The sequence below is a fragment of the Phalangium opilio genome, unplaced genomic scaffold (genome assembly GCF_054372755.1).
Source record: "Phalangium opilio isolate 3A_F unplaced genomic scaffold, DU_Popi_V2 ptg000017l_1, whole genome shotgun sequence".
NCBI classification, from domain to species: domain Eukaryota; kingdom Metazoa; phylum Arthropoda; class Arachnida; order Opiliones; family Phalangiidae; genus Phalangium; species Phalangium opilio.
In genome coordinates, this window is record NW_028324151.1 from 6,425,809 (window position 1) to 6,446,339 (window position 20,531).

Consider the following 20,531-nt stretch of genomic DNA (forward strand, 5'->3'; position numbering starts at 1 on the left):
TGTTTATCTAAATTTTAGTCGTTGTTAATGGTAAAGCTTCTGATTGGCAGTTTCCATTTGAACGATTCCTGTTAAAAATATTTGCAAACATTTTAAAGCAAGCGTATTTTGTGGGCTCCTTTGTTTAGGTATTCACTTACATATTCGAAGACTCTGTTTCCATTCTGAAAACATTTCGTGTCAATTGGCTAGCTGTAAATTGGAATAGATCACAATTAGAAGGTTTCTTAGTTACATAAATATGTGAAACCAACCTTTGAACAAATTCGAAATTTCCGAAAGCATTACACCAACAATGATGCTTAATGCAAATCCAATAACATTATACCACATATAAGAAATTTGGTACAATGGAAGGAAGACACTTCAAAGATAAGGTTTATTGTTAAATTGTTTTACCAGAAGAAGGATGACACTCAATATCCTCTTAATACTTTAGTTATGTAACATGATCCTTCCCAGGCTCACCCTTAATGTTTTCTTTCCTGTTATTCAATCCTCAGATGGGCATCGCACTGTGGGGTAAATTCTTTAAAGGTTTGGTACGCATTGACGTGGATCAACAACATACAAGCGCGCCTTGGCAAATAGTTAAGCGCTAATAAAGTAATGATGAGGGAACTATTTATCGCGTATGTGATTCGGTTTAGTAACCTTGCTTCAAATGTTCCAATGTTGGGAAGAATCATGTTACAATTACCCAGCTTTGTGGTACACTTCACTCGAAGAGAAGTATTATATACTTCTAGATTTACTGCTTCTTAACTACCAACTTACCTTTTTATTTCTGGTGCGAACTCTCGTGTAGAGTTAAGCATATTCACTGTCGAGTTGACACCGGAGTAATTGTCCTTACAGTCGTTAAAAGAATGTTCCAGCGTAATGTATTTTCCTTCGGAGGCGTATAAGAAGTTACCAGTGATTATCCACGAATTAAAGAGCATAGACACCACCAAGCTAAACAGGCAAAGCTGTAATAACAACTAGTTATGGCTTATAGTTAGGGTTAGAGTTGTGATTCTTCACCTTCTTCGTTAGTTTCTTGTAAAACAGGACAAGTAAGGCTACTCCGGCCAATGGTCCAGAGAATACACCGTTCATGATTCCAATAGCTTTCACAGCGTGACCCATAAGGGGCATGAGAAAACTGATCATGGTGGTCAAGATACCGAAGAAGAAACCTATAGAACGATGACCAATTATTATTTTGTGATCACGTTGCTTTGGATTAGCGTATAATCCTTACTTAAACAAATGCACAACGTGACGGACCACTTTTCATTTTCATTGAATTTGGGGAAGAGTGGTTTGATGAAGTCCTCTAACGCTAGACCCGCAAATGCGTTGATAAACGATGAGAATGTACTGAGAGACGCGCTAATGACTCCAGAAATGGCCACACCTTTCAGAACTGGATAATCTCTAAACAAATCACCGATGGCGTAGGTAAACACCTGATAATACGATAATCAATTTAATGTAATGCAAACTTGGAATTACTCCCACACTCATGATAAGATTGCCAACATTGACAAGTATCTAGAAAGCCTAAGGATGTTCAAGAATTGAATAAGACTATGGTGATCTAATTTTTTCTATTCCCAAGTATGAAATGACCTTTGAACGTTTTAAATACGTTCTTAGGTCTTAAATGGATTCTTATTTGTAGTTTTAATAAAACTATAGCAATTTTATTCTTCATCTGATCTGATTAGTATTTTACTTGATCAATCCTTTCTACACCGGTGTGTTCAGGGAGAGCGAGAGGGTTGCACTGTCCATAAGTGATATAAAGTACCGCAGCGACTGCTGTAACTGCGACTTGCAATGCAAAAATGACCACGCCAGACGCTATGACCGAACTATATATTTTTAATCATTTTCAAATAATACCGTTCAATTAAATGCAGACTTACTTTCTGGCGACTTTGTTTGACTTGGTGGCAAGTACTCTTTGTAAAATGGCTTGATTAATGAGAAACATATCCAGTGCTACTACAAGTCCGTAAAAGAACAATGCCCAAATTGAAGCCCGGGTCGTGTCATTTTCAGTCAAACTGTAAACGTATTGAATTAAAAATTAGTCTCAAACGATGTGAAATAGTGCACTTACTCAATTAATGTGAGGAAACCATTATCTAATGATTTTTGCCAAAGGTGGCTTAAACTATTCACCCGGACGTGACTTTGGAAGAGAATCATTAGTAGAGCGGCCATGGACAGGATAAACTGCAGGACATCGGTCCAAACTACCGTACGGAAACCACCCTGCGTTTTCATTGGTCTGTTACGTTAGGATACTTGTTGGGAAACTGAATTTAATTGGCACTTACGAAGGAGCTGTAGACGGTACAGACGAGCCCTAGGACGCACGTAGTTATTCGAGTATCGAAAGGTGTTACAGTGGTCAATGATAGCGCAGGAAGATAAAGTACCAAACCCAAATACATGAGCTGGATTGAAAATGTGGTTACTTGCATACAATAAAACGATTGTTTATATACATAGAAGATTGAGTGTTTAACCTTACTTTATAAATTATGTAAATGAAGGAAAATAGACGCCGTACGCTGCCGTCGAAACGTTCTTCTATTAACTAAGATACATTTTGAAGTTATCTTTTGACAAACTTTGACGCTGCATGGTGCTAGTGCAAGAGCTCGTTTATTTTCTAACCTCAAAAACACTGACGTATTTTGTCCGACGATATACTGGTACTATCGTGAATGCCACAAGTAAGATTCCAAGAAACAAACCGACGAACAGAAACACGTATTGTACCCCGTAAACGTACATATCTCCTGTACTTCCGGTGAGAGTAACTGGTGATATCAAAGTGGCCCCGATTGAAAATGCTGCCGGGAGAATGGACAAACTGCGGTTGGCTAATAAGAAGTCGGACAGCTTGCTTTCTCCACTATGACGGACTTTCGTGTTCTTTCGTTTGAAGTACAAACCAAGACAAACGCAACTACCAAGTACAAAGGCTATGAAAGCGTAATCTGGCCATTCCAGATAGGTTTTTTTGCTTAAAGTTGTTGCCATGGCTTGCCAACGAGTATAACCGACGCTGAATAAGTTTTTGATGCAGAGATTGCTAGGGTACGCTATTTCATTCACAAGTACGGTTTTATATTTACATTAACACCTGTTAGAGCTGGAGACTTTTGAGTAAACGAACGCAACTACCAAGTACAAAAGCTATGAAGTAGTAATCTGACCGTTCCAGTATAGGGCCTAGCCTTTTTTGCCTAGACAAACTACCAGAGTTTGAAGCTAGTGAAACCGACTGAAAACGACAAGTACGTTATTTGTGATCGTGCAACACCTTTTTTATATGTAGGTGTTGATATTTATATTCCACCTGTTAAACCGGAAAGGGTTTTAAATAGTAAAAGCCTTGCCTATGTTATCGAACTTTATTAAAGTTTTAATTTATTATTAATAATATTATTATTAAATTACACAAATATAAATAATTAAAAAAAATTATTAAATTAATTCCATATTTTCCGTTATTCGTTTTTCGTCAGAATTCCTATAAAAAATTACAAATAAACGCACATTGTTGTTCGGTAAATAATTATTGGATTTCAAAACTTGCCTGTCTTCAACTTGCGAGTATGACCTTTGAACTTTGGTTGGCCGTTCCTTGTCTGTAAAGGGAAAGTTACTTGAATATTCATGGATACGGAGTTAATAATTAACTTTTCCAACCTTGGCAAGTAATTGAAATCTCGGAAAAGATAATACCAACTAAAAAACTGACGAAAAAACCTATGGTATTATACCAAATGAAAGATATCTTGAAGAAAGGATAGAACACTCTGCAAAAATACCCCAAATACGCATTAGTTCAGAAAAGGCTAAGTCCTCATTTCTTAAAAGAACCTCACCCATCTTTGACTTTGACCGGAACTGAGGTTTGATTTCCGTATTCCAATATGTCCTCGACTATTGTGAAATTGATCTTTTCCGTGTCAGTTGAATTGTCCACCCAATTTATTTCCAAAATGTCGAAGTCCTTGCAGCCGTCGGTAGTATGAGACAGAGATGAGTAATTTGGTGTAGGGATATACAAAAGGTTCCCCAAAATAATGAATGCCATGAACAACATTCCAACTGCCAACGCAAACAAGCATGCCTAGAAAAACGCAATTCATGTATCGTACTCAGGAGAGTGCATGGATAATGTTTTGTTTACTTTCTTGGTTAGCTTCTTGTAAAAGAAGACAAGTACAGCAACGCCACCCATTGGTCCACGAAAACTGCCCAATATTATATCCAAAGCTCTCACGGCATTGCCGAAAAAGGGCATTAGAAAACTTAGAAACGTTGCCAAACATCCGCAAAAGAAACCTAGAAGACATATACACTTTAGACCTTAATTTCTGAAATAATAATAATACTTCTGAAATAACCCATCGAAGCATTAGTTCATAAGATATGGTCCATAAGTATAACACTAACAATACTTCGTAATGCTAGAGACTTACTGGGAGCTAGTTCGAGAACGACGCCAGAATTGACTACACGCGGTTTTGCAGTCCATCTTGCTATTTAGTCTGTACTAAGCATTTGACAGAAGCTTACCTAAGTCACTTCATGACAAGCTCTCAGTAACCAGTGAAAAAACTTATGGAACATATCTTATGAATTTATGACTAAAGTGATTTGCATTAATCTTACTTATGCCAATACATATCTTGACATTAAAACTTTCGTTCATGGTATGCTTGGGAAAGATTGGTTTGAGAAAATCGTCGAGTATTAGAGCAGCGAACGCGTTTATGTAAGACGAAAAAGTACTCAGTGAGGCGCTGATTATACCAGATATCGCAACACCTTTAAGAAATGAATAATCCTTAAACAAGTCACCGATCGCGTAGACGAAGAGCTGAAATTAGGGTACGTAAACAGTTTTAGATAATGCGGACAAAAATATCATCAATGATTTTCTTTTACCTGATCGACTCTCTTAACGCCACTGATTTCCGGAAACTGCAGCGGATCACAGGAGTTGTACATTATATACATAACAGCGCCACCGGCCATTAGGAGTAATCCCATTAGGGACAGAATGATGGCTCCAAGAATCATGGAACTGCGCGAGGAAAGGAATTTGACTTTGTTTTACCACAATTACTAATTCCGGAAGGGGGTAATAGAAGGATGACGCTCTGTATCCTCTTAATACTACAGTTATGTAACATGATTCTACCCAGGGTCAGCTTCATTTTTGTTTTTGCTAATTCTTACTTTCTGGCAACAGTATCGGACTTGGCCGCTAATACCCTTTGAATCATGGCTTGGTTAATTAAGAAATAATCCACGGAACCAAAGAGACTGCCAACAATCGGGCCCCAGATCGAGTACCGCGTTGTTTCACCCTCAGTCCAACTGTAAAAGTTAGTAAAAAAAGTGGGTTAGGGCCGCTTCCTCTCACAGACATTGACAAAACTTAAATTTTACTTACTAAACCGTTGTGAGAAAACCGTTATCCAATGATTTTTGCCAAATGTCCCCCACACTACCCATACGCGTTGCTCCTTGGAAGATGACCATCAGTAAGGTAAACAGAATCAAAAACCATTGTAAAATGTCGGTCCAAATCACGGTACGGAAACCTCCCTGTAATGATTGAAATGCATCAAATATTCTTTAAATAGAAAAAGAACTGTAAACTATGGAACTTACGAAAGAACTGTAGGCCGTACAGACAAATCCCAATACGAAAGTAGTTAGTCGATAATCAAATGGTGTAATGGTTGTCAAAGATAATGCCGGAAGGTAGAGAACCATACTTAAGAACATCAAGCGATTTATTAAGTAGAAGAAGCTAAAAATACGGCGTACTGATCCGTCGAACCTATCTTCAACCAACTGAAATGAAGCCACAAAGTTATGAAGAAAAATGTTTTATTTCTATACATTGTGATTCGATTGTTACTTGAAATACGCTGATGCACTTGGCGTCTCGGTAGACAGGAATGAAGTAGTATGCCCCCAATCCGATACTGAATATCAAGGAGATGTACGCGAGGGCGTGTTGAAATCCGTAGAGATACAATTCACCTGTTACTCCTGTTAAAGAGTAAGCGGACATGGATGTGGCACCAATGGAGATTGCAGCCGGAAGAACGGAGAGACTTCTGCTGGCAAACAGGAATTCGGATAGACCATCTCTCCGGAGTGGATCAGCGTGGCTGTACTTGCGTTTGAAGTATAAACCCAACAAGGAACAGACTAAAAGTACTAAAGTGATGACTGTGTAATCAGACCAATCTAAGTGAAACGACATCGTTGGAACAAACTCCTTTGGCACGCACCGGCTTAAGAAACAGAAGTAACTGACAAGTGATTGAAAGAAAATTTATTTCTTCTTATTAAGTTATTTAGACTTTGATCGTCTATTACCCAATTGTTCTTTACTAAGATAATGTTTCAGAATATATTTTACGTGTATTTGGGAAATATTTACTTTTAGTATAGGTAAGCGTGTTTTTTATACTTTCGTGTTTATTTTTTTGTTTTCTTTTTTACAAAGAAAAGTCATGAGTAATCTTAAAAATTTAACAGCGCGTTATTTTCCTTTGTTCTAAGACTCGTGTTTTATTAGGCCTATAGTTCGCAAAATTCTGATAGATTCCTTAGATTGGTTCAATATATTTTCGTATCTTAACTATTTACCCCTGAAGTTTTTTATTAACGCTTAATGCATGAAGATTTGGCTCTGTTAATACGTTCATTTCATACCGGCTGATAACATTTCCTGGTTCTAGGTAGATTAACAAGGAAGTTAAGCAAACGAGAAATTCTGCAATTAAAAACCATCTCTATTGTCGTTTAGATTAATGTTTTAGGAGTATAATTTTTTCCCATTTTATTCTCACGTCATAAACAATTTAAATTATTTTAAAACAGGTGAATTCCTTTTTACATATTAACGTTTTTGAAGCTTCTTTGGGTTTTTTAGGGCTGTTATTTCAGGAATACATACAGGATATAGGAATAATTGTGTACAGTCGTTTTCTCAACAAATCTAGGTGGATTTTTCGGAACAGCTATATTAATCATTAACGTATTACCATACACCAGCCTAACAACCAATGAAATCACAGTTAGAAAGACGTCATAATTATGAGGTGTGGGGACGTAATGATTTCTATTATCTCTAATATTAAAACATAATAGAAAGTAGTAATTAGCAAATGTGCTGTTACCTTGGAGTAAAAGAATGCTGTAGTGCAATGAAGTTTTAAAGACACTTCGATAGAAATTGCTGTATGTAGTAGGCCTAGTGTCGAAAAGCATGCCATCCTTACTTTTTATTTGTTTATTGTTCGAATTACTTGATTTCTATTTTGCTTTCTAACTTAGTTAAGAAATAAGATACTCGGATCCGAAATAAACAATTTTATTACCTCGTTATTAAATTGTTAAGAACGTGTATTATGTAAAACATCAACAAATATAAATTATTAATTTTAAAACAGTCATTATTAAGCTGGAACCAACGCTATCGTTTCTGCACTTCCGGTCTCGCTAATCTTATTATTTTTAACGTCTAAGTACACTTGAGAATCTTTTCTTGGAATATCATTCTTGACTGAAATTGAAAGAAAGTAATTAATATTAGGCCTAACAAAAATACTTGAAATTATCACAAATTAATTACTCGTAATTTTAGTTAACAATGCTCCAATCAGTAAGGTAACCATAAAACCAATGGCTGGGTACCACATAAATGATATTTTGTACAAAGGCGTGAAGTAGCTGAAATGGTAAATGTTTAATTTTTTTCACGTTTTACTATAGTGAAATTATAATATTAATTACCTTTCTTCAGTTCCATAACTGGTGGAATTAGTACCTGGACGGGTTACATTACTAGCGTTACTGGTAAACATCTCCGTAAAATCTAAAGTGCCATCCATGTCGCACTTGTCAGTTGAAAGTCCAAGAGTTTTAAATGATCTTTTAGGTTTGTGGACGAAACTGCCCACTATAATCCACGCGTTGAATGCAATACCGATTAAGAGGGAACCAACGCAAGACTAAGTGGAGGAAATGGTGTTATATAGAAACATCAACCCGTAATACCAGAAAGGGACGCCTTATACTAGCTTAAGCTGGAGATAAGTACTTCCCCCTATTTACATCTGGTAATACTCTCCAATTTTCAACCAAAAGCGAGGAAAATTTAATTGAATTTCTTACCCTGACGTTGGTTCGTTTCCAGAATAGTACAAGGAATGACGATCCTACCAGAGGTCCTCCAAAGACTCCATTAATAACACCTAAAGCTTTGACCGCATTACCAATCAATGGTATTAGGAAACTGGCAAAAATTGGTATGATCCCATACACCATGCCTAGAACGAATTTGTAATCCAATCGTAAATTTAACCAACCTCAAAGATTGCAAAGGTATTTACTTACTTAACCCCATACATATCAGTAAACTAGCATTCTCATTTCGTGAAATTTTGGGGAACATGGGTTTCACAAAGTCTTCCAAAGTAACAGCCGCGAAGGAATTGACGAATGAGGAGAATGTGCTCAAGGAAGCGCTTATGATACCAGAAATGGCAATGCCCTTCAGGATAGGGTACTCGAGAAATAGGTCCCCAATGGCGTAAACGAAAAGCTATGGAGCAAAATTATATAGGTATTGACAAGTATACTTGCACCTTATTGGAATCATTGTGTAGCCATTTTCTCAACATATCTTTGAAGAGCTAGACAAGCCATTATGCATACACGAATTTTACCTCGCGAATAATTGAGCTGGCTGAACGTTTCTACCAACGAATTGAAATTTTCTAACCTGATCAATTCGATTGACTCCTGTAAAGCCAGGGAACTTCATGGGATCACATTCTCTGTAGTAGATGTAGAGTACTCCTCCGGTTAAGGCGATGGCAACACCGAAAACAAGGCTTAGGAAACCTCCAAATATAACCGACCTAAGATTGATCGTGTTAATGTTTACAGAACCGCTCTTTTTTGTGGTAGTTTAAGCCATTTCGAGGTTGATGGTTTAACTTACCTTTGCGCGGCTTTGTCCGAATGGGCACCAAAAATTCTTTGTACTAAGGCTTGATTGACCATGAACAGGTCTAAGGACCAAAGGAAGCCAAAAGCTAAGGCGGACCAAAAGCTGTATCTTGTCGTGTAGTCTTCGTAAAAACTGTTTTGTAATGATATCCATCAAAGTTGGGAAGTTATTGGATATAAACGACTCCGTACTTTATAGAAGTGACAAATTCGTGTTCTACCGATTGATTCCATAGTTCACCAATACCTCCAATTTTGACCATTCCTTGTATGGCAACCATCAACAACGTTACGAACATGAGAACGGCTTGAACAACCTAGGATATGTAAACAATTAGACTTTTGTTCAATTTGTAGTGAAATGAACTAATTACGTCAGTCCAAACGACAGCTCGAAGTCCACCCTGAAAATATAACAACTTTTAATAATTTTCTGCCCACGCAGAGTCCTTGTGCAAAATAATAGCCTACCAGTGTACTATATAGTGTGCAAACGAAACCCAGTATCACAGTGGTAATACGATAATCGAATTTTGTCAAGGTCATCAATGACAAAGCTGGAAGGTGAAGAACTAACGCCAGGAAGAGCAACTGTAACGTTTTTAAAAGGTAAAGTACTTTGAAGAATTGTACCACGTGATTATAACCCAGCCTTGCCAACCTTTTGGAGGATGTACGCCATTGAAAAAACCTTCCTCATTGTACGATTCATCCTTTTCTCCATTATCTGCGAGGCAAATTGTAAGATCAATTCATCGATGTTAATATTAAGTTTTTGCTTTGATAAACTTACCTCGAAGACGCTAACATATTGACATTCTCGGTATATTGGGACAATAAAGTAAGCGGCAAAGACACTACCCAGAAATATACCAATGTACTCGATGCAGTATTGAATACCGTAGAGATACAACTCCCCGGTGACGCTGGTCAAGGAGAATGCTGACAGTGACGTAGCCGTGATAGACACAGCCACGGGGAAGACTGACAGATTACGACTGGCCAAAACGAATTCCATTAATCCACCACTGTCCTCTTGTTCAGGTTGTTTCTTCTTTTTTTGTCGAAAATGAAAACCCAAGAAGGTGCATAAAGCCAGGACCAAAATGATGACCGAATAATCGGGCCATTCCAAGTAAGTCTTCGGACTCAAAGTTATGAACATTTTTTTATAGGTCCCAACTGAAAAAAATATTCGAAACTTTAAACAAGCTTTGCGTGTGGTATTTTAAAACGCAAAGCTTCATCGTGGCAACCTTTACTCTAAGTAAATGTTGTTGTTTGGCACGTTTTCCATTGGTTGGAATAACTATGGAACAATCAAGCGATATCAAAAGGCCGTTAGTGAAATTTGATAGTTATAAATTAAAAGTTCCTCGTTTCATTTGGCATCGTCTGTCATGAAACTTCTACACGCATCGATTTACATATAAACGAGTCACAAAATTTGGGAAAAAAAATTCGCGTGGTAGCATAAATGAACATTGAATAACAGTAGGTTTTCATATGTCATTTCACCTAGTCGTAATACAAATTTTCTTAAAGAAGGGTTGTTGTCATGATAGGGGTTTTACTTGTAATCGCGATTTGTAAGTACTACATTACACCATTTCCAAAAGTCGGGTGGGGGGAGGTAAAATAAAGTATGTTTTTATGTCGAAACATGGTTTGTGGACACTAAAGACCTTAGAAATGGCTTCAAACATAAGGATTTTTTAGGACTGGTAACGTTGAAGTCTTATCTAATGTCTTTGGGTCCACTTACATACCGGATGTTTCGTCATCAAGCACACAAGACTTCCCCCCCCCCCGCCATTTTCATAAAGGTCAATTTAAAACAATCTTTCACTTACACTTTGATTACTTATTTTCCTCAAAGCTAAATTAAATTTGAACTTAAGAACAGTTGTTATTAATTGCTGGTATATAATGTAATTTCCAACTAGGTTTTTTTTCATGTCTCTATACTCATAATTATATATAGCACAACCAACACTGAACGATGCAGATAAAAACTATTTGATTTACTGCCAAATTTTCATTTCATAGAAGTTATTTATATCGATTTAACTGTCTGCAAGGTCTTAGTATCTTTGACTTCAGCTTGTATTGTTTTTGAATGGGTTATTTTTTTCATTACCTACCTTATGGCTTGGTGACTGGTAGACTACATTATGTTCCGGGATATTTGAACGCGTGCTTAACCGATATTAACGGTTTATTTATACTTTTAAAATCCAAATTACTTTAAGTTTACGGTTTAATGTCTTAAACTGTTATCATAATTGATCGTTTAAATCTAAGTACAAGTTATTGCAAAATATAGTGGGTACAGTACGGCTGCACCTGTTATAAACGCTCATTATTTAAATGTTAAGGTATATAAGTATAAAGGTGCTTCATGGTCGACTTCACACGATGGTATGAGTTCTTTCATATGGGAAGAGGCGCGTTTTTATCGATTTAACTCTACCTAACCCGGCGTTTTGGTAAGTGGGTCAAGAACAACAGTACCAATGCACATGCACAGTGAGTTTGGTCGCCTTTAATTCATTGATTTTTTATTTTTATTTCTACTGACCACTGGTCACGAGATTTGAGAATTAAATATTGACGCGGGAACCTACTTCTTTCTTGGAAAAACTAATCAATGAACCCCTAACTCTTCCCTTGTTCTTTGTTAAAGTCTTACTCTTCTGGTTGTATGGTTGGATTCTCAGTGAGAGAGACAAGTGGACCGAGCAATAATACCAGAAGGGAATAATAGAAGAAGGATGACACTCTCTATTCTCTTAGTTAAGTAACATGATTCTTCCAAGGCTCACCCTTTTTGTTTGCTGTCCTTCTCATCAAACTTCAGATGGGCATCGCACCGTGCTAGGGTGAATTCTATAACTGTTTGGTACTAAATCCTCAGAAATCAAGCCATAAACCTCGTCTTGATTTGGGACAAAAATTCATAAGCTTACCTTGGCAAATAGTTAAGCGCTAATAGAGTAATGACGAGGGAATTATTTATCGCGTACGTGATTCGTTTTAGTAAGTTTTCTGATTTCAGGAAGAATCATGTTACAATTACCCCTCTTTGTTGCACACTTCTCTCGAAGAGAAGTACTTAATTTATTGTAAAGTTTTGAACCATAATAACCCAATAACCGTGCAAATAATTATGGGGAATCATATTAGAAAATTGCCTTTCCATTAACACCATATTTGCTATATAAAAAATTTATATAATTTACCTGTTTTTAAGTTTGTCCAGCTATTTCTTCTTGGTAACTTCAGGCACTTTAACAATACACAACCGTCAAAGTAGATTCGCGAAACTAAAATAAACTCTTTTTCACTCGAATTCTATCCCTTGTTACAGATTATCCGGGAAAACTAAATACTTTTTGTACAATTATGAAATTTAGTTTGTTTTTTTCTTTGTTCTTTCTTTTTTGTATAATTTTTTATGTATAAATTTCTAACCACAATATACCGATACCACTTTTTAATGGTGACATTTTCGTCGTCTACATAGTTTGTTACAGCTACTAACGACGAAATTGAAGCCATTAAAATGGGCCTACACATTTTTTATCTCAATGTTGGTTTCTGTATTACTTCTTTTGACTTACAAAGGGAGTTTTGATCAACAACCTGACTTAAATTTAAATATTAGAAGCAAGTAAAGGGGTGTTAGTTGCAATTTTGTACATGCTGACAATTGAACTTCATGAAGCTGAGCTGTTTTTAATTGGCTGATAGCTAGCGGCCACAGTAGAGTAATATTTAAGGAAATTAACTACGTATAAGGAAACGTTTTTCTCAAAGGTCATTTACTTTCTATCTTTTTTAGCTCAAAGATGAACATGATCTCATTTTTGACCTGAAAAAAACAAAACAAATTCAGATGTGAAAATGTTTTTACCTAAACAAAATCGGAATTAGTTATAGATTGTACTAATCTGTGACGTCACAAATGCATTCATGGGCACATGACGTAGAATAACTTACCTTATACACTCTACGGACGACCGATGACACACCTTACTTAATGTAGTTTTCAAAAAATGTTTTGAATAATTCATATCTTCGTACATGTAACCTGCATCATTATGAGGTGGTAGTAGTAGGCAAATGAAACTGTCGCCCGAAAATGCATTTTTGAATCATTAAGTACGAGAAAGTGTAAGAGCGAGTTGAAATCTTCACACGTTTTTGAAAACCTGTTATTCTTAAAATTCCAATCCTTAAATTCCTAAACTTTGTATGTTCCTATGCAGTTGTAGTATCCCAAGATGGGTCCTTGAAACAACGTCTACTAGTGATTGAACCCCAGCTTGGATAAATGTTAAGACGTGGAACGAGTTATTCAAGGCCAATTACTCAATATATCATAATTTCATTACAAGCGTGAGATTACGAATGAATGAAAAAAACCGAGATAGTCATATAGCCTCGAGCTAAAAAGGAGACAAAAATTGTTTTATTTTAATTTTATTGTAACGGAGAAAATTTAATGTTAAAATTAAACATGTTTATTGTGGGTCAATGCCCCATACCTGCAAGGGTACTAAATGGAGGGGTGGGAAGTGTCTGAAATATAGTTCACCTTGATATTATATCTCAAAATCATTTATTCAAAATGTCTAGTGTCCATTCACAGTGGTAAACTATGTTTGTCTGTAATTAAGGCTTCGCGACAAGATACGTGGTGTGCCTTCAAGATTTTAGCATTAGCGAAACGAAGACTGTAGTGTTTTAAGTAGATTTTAATCGGTATAATTCTTGTTAATGTGGTTTCTAGGGCTAAATTTCAAACATGAAGTATTTTAATTAGTTTAATTTTATGGTAATCCACCTGATCGTAGGTAATATTAAAATTGATAAAAACCAAAACTAGTTCACGAAGATCACTTAAATTTTATTCGGAACTAAAATATATATTAAACGAAAATTGTAAGAAATCCAAGCAAATAATTATATTTCTATGAAAAGAATACGAATTCAAAAAAGGTAAAACCAAAACCATTCGACAAAAATATGGAACTAAAATAGAACAATCTTAACTTATATCATTTATTATTATTATTGTTGTTTGTTTTTCTTAAGGCCGGTGTCGATCTTTGATGAAACGCTTTTAAGCGTGGTTTTTGCTGGAACTCCGCGATTCGTGGTAGGTACTGATTTAGCAGCTGAAGCGCCAGTAGTTTTCTGGACCAGACCCGTTTTGGCAGTAGGCGGTTTAGCTTGGGACGATGATGCAATTGCTGGTCTTGGTTTGGTAGATGACGTAGCTTCATTTCCTTTTGGCTTTGGAACGGTTTTTGGCGCGTAAACACTCTTGGTAAGATCGAATTTGTATTTCTTGGGTAGTGCTGAAGTTGCTGGTGCCTCAGTTGGTTTCGCATTCCCAGTAGAATTCGTTCGTGGTTTGCTTATTTGTGGCCTAACACCAGTTGTAACTGAAGGAGCAATGGCAGCCGTCTTTGGAATAGGTTTGACCATTCCGGACTTGACCTTCGGTTTGTCCTTCGTCAAAGTCGGCTTGTTGAAGTATACGCTTTTCGGTGATAGAGGTTCGACTCTGGACTTCAAATGAGCTATAACGGCTGAAACTGGATTAGTACGTAATGCTTGTATAGGCTCTGCTGTTGCTCCAACTTCGGATTCTTCAGGAGGGTTATTTTCTGTGTCAGGCGAGAAAATTTCCAATGATCCATCGCTAGATTTTGGGTTATTAGAAACTGTAGAGTTATATGCACTATGATTGAATAGAAATCGCGTTGGCACTTCGATTGCCGATTTCGGTATCATAGGGGTGAAATCGTGGTATTCAAGTTTCTTGGCTACTTCATCAACATTAAGCGGTTCTTCTTTTTGTAAATCTTCGATTGGTGACGGCTGTATCTTCAAATTCTCCATCATCTTTGATAACGAGTGTCTTGTATTTTCTGAATCAGGACAAGTGTCGGGGGACGGTTGAACCTTCAAATGATTCAAAGAGTTGCTCGATGGTTCGGAGCCATCAGAAAAACTAACTGACTCCAACTCCTTGAAGGTCTTGTTGAACACCGGATCACACGGACTGTCCTTAAGTTCGCGATATTCACTGAACAATAACGAATCGCAGCCTGATTCATGCGTCTGATTGGAATTGTTACTGATTGGCGACATTTTGGGACTCGATTCTTTTACCAACAAATGGTATGAAACGCTAGGCGAGCCGGAATCACGTTTCTTGGGGCTGGAATCGACAGGTGGTTTGGTTAGCATTGGCTCTGTTGACATCTCCATGGAGCTATCGATATCCGATGATGCCGATGACCTGAATTCAGTTTCCGTTTTTGGATTTAATGAAGGTGAAAAATCCTTTTGTTCCGCATCACGCTCTGAGGAATCGAGAGTAATGTCTTCCACCATATCCAGAATGGACTGTAGAATGATCTGAATAGCCGCTGGATCACATACTTGCACGAAATCATCCAAACTTGACGCAGGTTCAACTGAATTTCTTTGGAGACTCTTATCTTCATTGGACTCGGAACAAGCTTGCTGTAGAGGTGGGCTACACAAACTTTGATCTATTTCTGTGGTTGTTTCTAGTACAGAATCTGGCGATTGTGGCATTTCGGACATAGTAGGAACGGTGCCAGAATTTCCCATGGTGTTCATCTTTTTGTCGTCAACGAAGCCGAACTCAAAAATAATTTTCTTCTATTAGAATAATTATATTTACCTTTCGGCGACTTCCTTGCCTCGATGACAAAGAGAAAAGACTGAAATAATTACACGTATGTTTGAAGAAAGGCTTTTAAATTAATAAAAAATTCAGAGTGCTTATAGTACGAGTATGAAAATATCGGCCAGGTGGTAAAAATATTTCGCGCCAATACCTTATGGCATGGAGTTGATGCCAGTGTAGTGTACTTGCTGTGTATCTACTCTGATGAAAATTTTTCTTAAGACGATATAGATAACACATTTTTTAATTGGTTAAAAATATACATCATGTTGTGATTCGTAAAACATTTAATTTTTTTTCCTTCTCAAAACGAGTGAGTATTGGAGGCATTTACATGCAGAATGATTTAAAAAATATAATAGAATTTTGTGCCGTCTGTTTAGGCAAGCTGGGACACGAGACGAGAAATTTTAAAAAGATCCCTACTACTTAAGCGCTAAATACGCAGGGTCTATGACGTCAACGCGTAGGGAACTAAGACAATAAATTTGTTATTACAATGACATTCGACTTAAGTAGGAAGGATCTTTCAAAGTCCATCCTCGTGTCCTTACCTGGCTAAACAAACCTTTTTGGTCATCTACTCAATAGAATATTCGTGTTTTTAACTACCATTGAGCAGAATTTGACTCTTAATTTTTGTAAGGGTGTTAATTACAAAAGTATTTAATTTAAAATATTTTGATTTCAACATATTAATTAGAATGAATATGTGGATTGGTTAGTTTGCGCGGTAGAGGCATCGGTATGGGTTCCATCTCAAACTCGGTTGGAGGTGGTGCTGCTCCCTCAAGTTCCTCTTGGCAAATGTGATTGACTATGCCGCAAGCGAATGCGTCTCCCATAACGTTGTTAACTGTACGACTACGGTCCCTTTTTAAATTTAAACGCGTTCAAATGTTACTCATTCAACCCCAAACAGAAAAGAAGACAATAACCGAAATGGAGGGAAACTTACAATATCCATTCCATAGCCACTATGAAACTGATGTCCTCAACTGGTGCTCCAACAACGGATAACGTCATAACCATCAAGAAGATTGATGCACTTGGTACCGAAGATGTCGCGATACTGACCGCCGTCGCAGTAAGTCTGTGTGTCCCAAGTCATCCAAAGAGCCAATGTTATCAACTGGTGTTTAAAAAACTGAAAGTACCAACTTACAGTAAAGCAATAACTTCCCCAGCTCCGATGGTCACGTTGTTAATCTGTGCTATGAAAATAGTGGCCACGGTTATAAACAGTGCCGTTCCGTCCATGTTGACAGTGACACCAATGGGTATCACGAAACGACTTATTCTACTGTCCACTTTACATTTTTCCTCAACGCATCGCAAAGTCACCGGAAGTGCCGCGGAACTGAAATGACGGTGTTAAAAAGTAAGTCTTACGTGCAATAGACCTCTTCGATCTTACTAAGAGGGAAAGACACAGGGGTAAAACTTTGCCTTCTCTCGTTTTTTGTATCATGAGAGTGCGTAGTGACGGCAATGTGTATGTCCCAGTACTGAGGGCTGCCTACCCCCTTTTTTGCATCGAAAAGGTCAACAGAAAAATTATCCTTAGGAATATGTGTCCCAAATGTGTTATAGTTTATAATGGGTCTAGATGTTTAAACTATTTTTTGGGTAACTTCGGGTTTAATTATTTCTTATATAGCGTAACTTAAATTACTGTCTATATGATCCATGTCCCCTACATGGTAGACCTGTTGTTCAAAGCTAGAATTGAAATGTAATGCCTTAATCTCATATGATATTTCGTCACCATTCCCTGTTGCCACATGCATTACCGCCATATTGGAAAGCATACAACAACCCGTTTCTAAAGTAGGCGCCTTTGGTAATCTAAGACGAGTTTTCATACGTTCTCAGGTATTATGGTATTATGGTATCTTGATATGATTAGAAACTGACCTTGATGACACGCCAAACGCAGTAATAGCCGCCTCCAAACAATGCCACATGTACTTGAAAGGGTTCTTTTTGGTTACAATCCAGTACAGTAATGGTTGTAGTCCAAACAATTCCAAACCAAGTCCTAGGAACACGGTGACCATGAAAAGGGCCAGTTGGTTTATTAGCAAGACTATGTCTCCGGCTTGTAAGAAGTTAGCTGTGATCAAACTGATTACTCCCAAAGGCATGGCGCTGTTTATTATTGAAACTCATTGTTATTTACTATTATTTTTTACGCGCAATTAGAACTTACTATAGAATTGTAAGCGCCAGTCTCATGACAATGCGATCAAGGGCAATGAAGAATTGTTTCATGATCATAGCTTGCTCACCCATAGCACCCATTGACACACCAAATATTGCGCAAAAGGTGATAAGGCCTGGGAATTTAAATACCTCACCTTCAGTATACCAGAATATAACCAAGCGAAAAACTATTTCCTTTTGCAAGAACTTTTGTTATGAGAACGTCATAGTCTATGACAAGATGTACGCGGGTCATGGGACCTTCTTCCCCTCAATATGTATTGACAATAACAATAGTTAAAACTCGGTGCCACTTAATAATTATTCTTAGCAGAATGGGATTATAGAAGTATTTTATACTTCTGGTCTTACTTATTGTTTCAGCAAAGCTTTTCAGTACTTAGACTAAAACTATTTTCGTTCCTCTCGTTTTTAATCTCATAGGATCAGGTACCATGACACCAAAGAGAATATATTGGTATATTCTCTTTGATGACACTACCAGCATAAGGTTGTGTATATGGCATACTTTAGTGTAATTGGGTTGCATTTAATAAGAATAATATTTTAGAAAGGCTATAGTCTTCTTGCCAAAGGAAATATATAACTTGCTGGTAAAAATTTACCCAAAGAATTAACGCCCAATCTTTTTGAAACCATCTTGTTCATGTTTACAATTTCCGAATCGTTAACTTGTTTAATTGTTTCCTCGTACTTGGTGTATTCTTGGCGGAAACACGCTTGCACCAAATTATCCGGGAATGCGTTTCTGTTTACGATTGAATCGAATGCTATATTGACAGTTTTGAACGTAGCAATTCAGAATTTGAGGTATGCATACCTGATCATATCCAGTAAGGTGTCCAAGATTCTTGTATGGTACGCGTAATCTCCGATACCCAAGTCTTTGACTTCCATGTCGCGAATTTGAGAGGAGCCGGGGTGCACCGAAACAACTAAGACTAAGCCGATGAGGGATGAGATGAAGCTCGTAATTACGAAGTAGCTTATGGTGGTTATAGCCACCTTTCCTTGCGTTTTTCCAGTCAGAGTCGCGCTGCCTGTTAACAACAAGTAAAAGAAAGTTCATGTAATACCCAGACATGATAAACAGAAGTACTTATCTCTAAACTATATATTCATCTTTATCTGATATCTTAGAGTATCGACGATACCGCGATGGGAGCAGGAGAAATTCAATTTTGTTTTTAATCGTATACTTAGCTAATTACGGTATCAGTTGTGTATTCACTACGATACACAGTTAGTCTGAATGACGCCTGCATTACTGGTTTAGCGCTTTATTTTAAATACTTATAAGCTATCCACTGGTGCTGTAGCGTTAGGCTACTGCGCAGGATACCCCGGAATCAAACCCGTAGTTAATAATCACATTTTAGAATGTAAACGTTGTCAGAGCATTAATTATTCACCCAAAGATAGACATGGGTCGTTCTTATCATGTAGGCCTATTATCTTGGAAATTTCTCGGTTTAGTCACCCACTCTCTTGTGACGTTAAAGGCCCTCTCAGACGATACAACTTTTAGACTCATTTAGATGAGTCAAATTGAGTTGACTAAACTGGTTGGGAAGTGTGAACAGTGACCAGAAGTTGGACAAGTTGAATCACCGTATTAAAAATTGATCACTGACCAAATTTTCCTGACTCAAATTTTTAACTAGTTGAGTCAAAAGTGGTATCGTCTCAAAAGAGCTTTATTGTCATACCTAGTTCCAATTTCTTGCCGAAGATTTTATGGGAATTATGTTCCTTTTGATTTACGCTCGATGATAGCTAATTATTCGCACGTTACTTACTACCAATAAAATACTTACCGGAAATGACACTGGAGATCATGATGGGCAGTACCAACATCTTCATCAAACTCATGAAGATATATCCCGGTAACTTGACCACGTTAAGCACATCCTCATCCACCTTTGTCGTACGTAGGGCCAAAGCCAAGGTAATCCCCAAAATGACGCACAACACGGTAGCCAGTAGTAGCCATTCCTTTTTAAGCCACAAGGCTATTCGCTTCCACCTAGGTGGTGAAGCCACGTAAATTCCGTCTTCCGTTTGGGCCATGTCACGGTACTACAGCGAAAAGACGTCCGGACCTAAACGTTGATTGTACCGAAAACCTCAAGAAGCGAGGTCTTCTTGCCTCTTTCTTCGAGTGAAGACAGTCCGTTTTAGCAGAGCTCTAACTTTATTTTTAGTTGCGCGGGGGTTCAGATGAAACGAGCTTGACGATTACTATCTTCTAGCAGGACTCGAAAGAGTCACGTGTTCCTGTCTTATTTTCCCGCGCTAAAGCAATTACCAGGCTGTTTTTGATAGCCTTATGTATATAGTATCTCTTACAACTTTATCGTAAGACCCATCCTTCATCCCACTCTGGAAGGGAGAAAATGTCACAACGTTTAATAGACTCTGATTTCGGGGCGTCAAAAACTAGCGTGTTTATAGTAATTTCTTGGTATTCGTTCGACGCCGAACGTTTTATATGTTTACCCTTAATCCCGTA

The 20,531-nt window shown here is 37.4% G+C and overlaps 1 protein-coding gene across 1 annotated transcript; it reads right to left on the reverse strand.

The window, feature by feature from the left end:
- Nucleotides 1-16,021: 16,021 nt before the first annotated feature.
- LOC149702764 (excitatory amino acid transporter-like) lies at nucleotides 16,022-20,204 on the reverse strand. Its single transcript, XM_089866672.1, has 8 exons — nucleotides 19,837-20,204; nucleotides 18,840-19,059; nucleotides 18,625-18,767; nucleotides 18,006-18,132; nucleotides 17,711-17,944; nucleotides 16,959-17,153; nucleotides 16,752-16,886; nucleotides 16,022-16,666 (listed from the first exon to the last, which is right to left on the reverse strand). Exons 1-8 carry the CDS (start codon nucleotides 20,087-20,089, stop codon nucleotides 16,489-16,491), a joined length of 1,485 nt encoding a protein of 494 aa, XP_089722798.1. The 5' UTR covers nucleotides 20,090-20,204; the 3' UTR covers nucleotides 16,022-16,488.
- Nucleotides 20,205-20,531: the final 327 nt, after the last annotated feature.

What these genes read in the sequence shown, in the direction of transcription:
- LOC149702764 (XM_089866672.1), bottom strand. Translation starts at nt 20,089, where the DNA reads ATGGCCCAAACGGAAGACGGAATTTACGTGGCTTCACCACCTAGGTGG. An exon ending in CTGGCGCTTACAATTCTATA is followed by an intron (nt 17,945 to 18,005) that starts GTAAGTTCTAAT and finishes AATAATAAACAG; the next exon opens with CGCCATGCCTTTGGGAGTAA. An exon ending in GTGGCTATGGAATGGATATT is followed by an intron (nt 16,667 to 16,751) that starts GTAAGTTTCCCT and finishes AAATTTAAAAAG; the next exon opens with GGACCGTAGTCGTACAGTTA.